This window comes from Rhinopithecus bieti, unplaced genomic scaffold (assembly GCF_001698545.2).
Source record: "Rhinopithecus bieti isolate Rb0 unplaced genomic scaffold, ASM169854v2 scaffold_56174, whole genome shotgun sequence".
In the NCBI taxonomy this organism is placed as follows: domain Eukaryota; kingdom Metazoa; phylum Chordata; class Mammalia; order Primates; family Cercopithecidae; genus Rhinopithecus; species Rhinopithecus bieti.
This window is the reverse complement of record NW_016824749.1, coordinates 4,437,089-4,442,429: the sequence shown is the minus strand read 5'-3', so window position 1 is coordinate 4,442,429 and position 5,341 is coordinate 4,437,089. Positions and strand designations below refer to the sequence as shown.

The 5,341-nt window shown below is 37.0% G+C and overlaps 2 protein-coding genes across 2 annotated transcripts in view; one reads left to right on the top strand and one right to left on the bottom strand.

Moving 5' to 3' along the window:
- CFAP96 (cilia and flagella associated protein 96) overlaps positions 1-5,341 on the top strand; it is a 24,649-nt gene that overhangs the window by 17,867 nt on the left and 1,441 nt on the right. The window contains 1 exon segment of the mRNA XM_017862572.1: positions 1,572-1,738. Within this exon segment, the coding sequence (XP_017718061.1) occupies positions 1,572-1,738 (167 nt within the window).
- Positions 1,790-5,341, bottom strand: part of CCDC110 (coiled-coil domain containing 110) — a 27,666-nt gene continuing 24,114 nt past the window's right edge. Inside the window, exon 7 of the mRNA XM_017862560.1 lies at positions 1,790-2,151. Within this exon, the coding sequence (XP_017718049.1) occupies positions 2,111-2,151 (41 nt within the window). The 3' untranslated portion in view covers positions 1,790-2,110. The remainder of the gene's footprint in view (positions 2,152-5,341) is intronic.

Below are 5,341 nucleotides of genomic sequence, written 5' to 3'. Positions count from 1 at the left end.
TTTTTTTGAGACGGAGTCTTGCTCTGTTGCCCAGGCTGGAGTGCAGTGGCACGATCTTAGCTCACTGCAACCTCTGCCTCCCAGGTTCAATTCAAGTGATTCTCCTGCCTCAGCCTCCCTAAGAGCTGGGATTATAGGCATGTGCCACCATGCTCGGCTAATTTTTGTATTTTTAGTAGAGACAGGGTTTCGCCATATTGGCTAGATTGGTCTCGAACTCCTGACCTCAGGTGATCCATCTGCCTCAGCCTCCCAAAGTGCTGGGATTACAGGCGTGAGCCACCGTGCCTGGCGTATTTTATATTTTTGATATTTAATATAGGTATAGACTTTCCTCACTTCTTTTTCATTCTTAATTATATTACAGATATAGCTATTAATTTACTTTTAAAGCATCACTTGGGCTTATTTATGTTTTCTATTTTTAATTCATTCATTTTGCTTTTATACTTTTAAATTAATTTAAACTTTCTTAAGTTTTCTTGTTATTGTGATGTTTAAAATAATCCATGTGTCTTCAATCTGGAAAACTTGAAAACTTATAACGGTATCTTTTGAATGAATTAAATCTTCATGTATATTTGGCATAGATACTACAAGAAAAGAGTGCCTAATTAAATGAGTTATTATGATTCTATAGAATTTGTCTGTGATTATATAGAATATAAAGTTTAAAATTCTGTCAAATCAGTTTAAGAAGTCAAAGCAAATATTTCTGTGTTGTGTACAGGTTGAAAAATATTTTGATTGACTTCTCTTAATAGACTACAAGAAAAGTAGATTACATTTTCCTCTTGCTTTCTATTTCTTTGTGCTATTGCTTATTACTTTTTTTTTTTTTTTTTTTTTTTTTTGTGACAGAGCCTCGCTTTGTCGCCCAGGCTGGAGTGCAGTGGCCGGATCTCAGCTCACTGCAAGCTCCGCCTCCCGGGTTTACGCCATTCTCCTGCCTCAGCCTCCCGAGTAGCTGGGACTACAGGCGCCCGCCACCTCGCCCGGCTAGTTTTTTGTATTTTTTTTTAGTAGAGACGGGGTTTCACCATGTTAGCCAGGATGGTCTCCATCTCCTGACCTCGTGATCCACCCGTCTAGGCCTCCCACAGTGCTGGGATTACAGGCTTGAGGCACGGCGCCCGGCCGCTTATTACTTTTTTTTAAAGTATCTTCTCCATCATTGACTGGCATTTAGTAAACTCATATTGTGCCACACTCCTTGTTCCCTATTCTCTATCAAAATACATCTGACCTAGGATTTCCCTTACTAATAGACTCACTTTCTAACTAAGTGATAGCCTGGCCTGATAAACTCTAAAACATTAATGCTTGGCAATAGTTTAGACTGTTACCTTACTATAAATATTGTCATTTTTATAGAGAGCTTTTGGATTATGGTGTTTTGACCCTATAAAGTTGATGGTAGGGAGACCTTTTGGTGGTGTTTGAATTAAACAGTATCATCTTCTTTAAAACCAACTCTGCAGACTACAAAAATATGTATGAACTTCTTCACAAGCTAATTTTGTAGAGGCATTTTACAAAATCACATTAAGTTGTCTCATTTTTCTTTGCAGCCTGGTGGAATGAAGGCAGGAACATTTGATCCTTACCCATCACATGCTGCTGACCCTTATGTGGCTAAATTGGCAAATATTTCTGGCAAAAACGATAAGATTTTCCACCCACCAGGTGGACCAAAAAGCAGACCAGTTGAAAGTATAATGACTCTGAATGTCAGAAGGTGGGAAGACCTTACGCTTAGCTTACAAACCAAGAAACAATTGTTTCCAACTTTTATACTTCTTCAAAATAGTATCTTTTATTTATATATACTTTTTTAAATGACAAATTTGGGTGACTTTAGACATCTCAGCTCCTTCCACGTACAGGTACCTGCCCTCCCTTGTAGAAGTTCTCCCCTATCTTCTGAAATTCCCAGCTGAAAAAGCTTAAGTTATCTGCACCAAACCATTCTGTGCATAATTTTTAAAGCAAATCTATAGCGCCTCATTATGAGTCATTTGAGACTAGTTAGATATTCATAGTTCAGTTAGCAGTACACGTTAACATTGGCTATTTCTCCAAGGGAGTTTCTTAGCAGTCGTGAGGAATCCTAATGATGCTTGAGAGTTCTGTCTTTAACTTTGAGATAACCTGTGAAAATAGGAAATATTCTGGTTAATTAAAAATGCCAACATAACTATAATGCTTTGAGAAAAAGTATATTATCAAAGTATCTTCAATTTTATCCAGGTTTTGTATACTCTCAAAACTGAGAAAGTTCTTTGGAGTAAAACAATCAGTTATTCTGTGTCTAAAGGACACTAAATTTACATTCTTTTATAAAAACAGTAGTACAGCTTTATCACTTGGAGACAGTAATTATAATACTAACATTAGTATTATTTCACAAAAATAAAACTGCCCTTTATTACAAAGACGTATTTCTTTCTTTTTTTTTCTTTTCTTTTTTATTTTTTTGAGACGGAGTTTCGCTCTTATTGCCCAGGTTGGGATGCAATGGCGTGATCTCGGCTCACCACAACCTCTGCCTGCCAGGTTCAAGCGATTCTCCTGCCTTAGCCTCCCGAGTAGCTGGGATTACAGGCACGCACCACCACGCCTGGCTAATTTTGTATTTTTAGTAGAGACGGGGTTTCTCCATTTGGTCAGGCTGGTCTTGAACTCCCGACCTCAGGTGATCTGCCTGCCTCGGCCTCCCAAAGTGCTGGAATTACAGATGTGGGCCGCCATGCCCAGCACAAATGTGTATTTCTGATTGACTACTTGTTAAGTTCTTTGGAACAATGTATTTACCAGCAGAACTAATCAGCTAAAGACAAATTACTTAACATTTTTAAATTAAAATACCAGTGCTATGTGTTAACTTTTACCTAACCAGAAATAGGATTTTGAATACCTGAATTCTTTTGGGAAAGAAGACTTCATAGTAAGTTGATACTGTCTTAAAACTTAGATAACTTGGGGTGCCCTAACTTAGATGATCTTCATACTTGTACTACTCTTCTTGCTCATGAGACTGCTGAGAAGATTCTGGGGTCCTGGATACCTAACAATGGCTTTTTTTCACTTGATTCTCTCACTCAACATCCATTTAGAGCTTCAGTATGTACCCAATTTTCTGACTGAATTATTTTAATCTAGTCCATTGCTTAAGTTGAAAAAAAATTTCTGGACATCTTAAACTTTACATCATTCAGGGGCTACCTAGCACTAAATTTTATGTTGAGAGTTTGCAAGATTAGAAAAAATGATCTCAAATAAGGAAAATATAAAATGTTTACAGTTTGCTACTTCAGACATAATATCTACAGCCCACAACATTTTTTGTGATATACATGATTTTACTGTATTTTATGTACTTTAAGATGCATTTTCTCTAAAAAAAAAAAAAAAAAAAAATTGAAGTTATCTTCTGGTTTCATGGGGACTAATTAGCTTGAGATGCCATCTAGTTTCAAACATTTGCTTAAAAAACCTTGTAAGGTGGCCATAATCTGCTTTCCTGTTGTCTTTCTTGTTATTTTCGTGCATCTTTTTCTTGAGCCTTATGAAATACATGTACTTTTTTTAACCTACTCTACTACATTGCTGGTAAGGTTGTTCATTCTGCCTTCTATCTTCTATCATCTCTTCTCTAAAGTCTGCTTATTTCCTCAGACGGAGTTCTACTGAACTTCCATCTTGAACCTTTTATGTGTTACAGTCATCCATATATGTTATACCTTATATGATAGTCATTTTGCTACATATAGCTATGTTTGATTTTATATTTTTTCAAAACATTTATCTCAGTATTTCCCAAATGGCAAGTGCATAAAGCATTTGTCAAGTGAAGTTTTTTCTTGAGCACTTGTATGTGTCAGTAGCATTAACTACAGAATGCTGTGTGTATTTCAGTGGCCTCCAGTACTATGACATCTGTATTAAGCCATGTATGCATCTCATGAGGAGTGTTAGAACCAGTGTCTTTCCTATGAATTCAATTTCAGTAATATAGTATCACTGCAATTAACTGGAAGCATAGTACATTCTCATTTTGTGTAAAATAGAATAACCACCCCCCAGACTCCAATACTACTTTGACAAAAGCTCTAAATTGCTATGATACCATCAAATAGAAGTTAAACTATGCAGTTAGTACAAAGTCACTAATGTATGAGATGCTATTATAAGTGAGGTAATGTAGGTGAAATGAAGAGTCCTTCTTAGCTGCAATAATTAGCCTATTCAAGCTTTCCAAGTCTACCATGTCTTGCTGATACTATATATGGGTTTGAAGGAACAGGTTTTGGAAATACATTTTGTCTTTTTTTTCCTTTTTTGAGACGGAATTTCACTCTTATCACCCAGGCTGGAGTGCAGTGGCATGATCTTGGCTCACTGCAACCTTCTCCTCCCAGGTTCAAGCAACTCTCCTGTCTCAGCCTCCCAAGTAGCTGGTATTACAGGCACCCACCACCACACCCAGCTAATTTTTGTATTTTTAGTAGAGACGGGGTTTTGCCGTGTTTGTCAGGCTGGTCTTGAACTCCTGACCTCAGGTGATCCTCCCGCCTCAGCCTCCCAAAGTGCTGGGATTAAGTGCTGGGATTACAGGCGTGAGCCACTGTGCCCGGCCGGATATACATTTTGAATGGTAGCTTAACCCGTACGGGTTTTATTATAATAAGCTAATATTGATGACGATGATGACCAATTTTTGCATATTTTATCTACTCTTTGTAGCACTTTGGTGACAATTTTGTGGAATGGAAAATTAATTTTGACCTAGCAAAATTCACATTTTCTGAATTAACAAAAACTGATCTGTGTCACTGAACCACGATTCCCCTAGATATTAGGGTAAATGTATGTAATTTAAACTGTTGTCTACAGGAATACTATTCTCTGTGGGCTAGTTGGTAAAGTATTGGACTTAGAAACAGGAAAATATGGAGCTTTTTTCTATCTTTTTAACCTTTAACCTCTGGCAAGCCACCTATCACTACTCTGCCCAATTTCATCTGATAAACAGATGGTAAAATTAGAATTTTCCTCACCACACCCACCCTCTGATAGACGGAACTTTGTGTGTGGGAAGCGGGCAGTATTTCAGGTTTTCTGTGTGTTCTTTTCTCTGCGGAGAATAAACCTGAGAAAGTTCTATGATGCTGTAGCATATATGTTTGGAGCAGGGAGAAAAAGAAGAATAAGTGATTGTTCTTTTGAAAAATTTGAATTTTATCTTCTGTTTCGTAATTTTGAATTTATTGAAATCTCTTTCTTTTTATAATACATTATCAAATCATTATCCTGAATCAGGTTCTAGCTTTTACCCTAA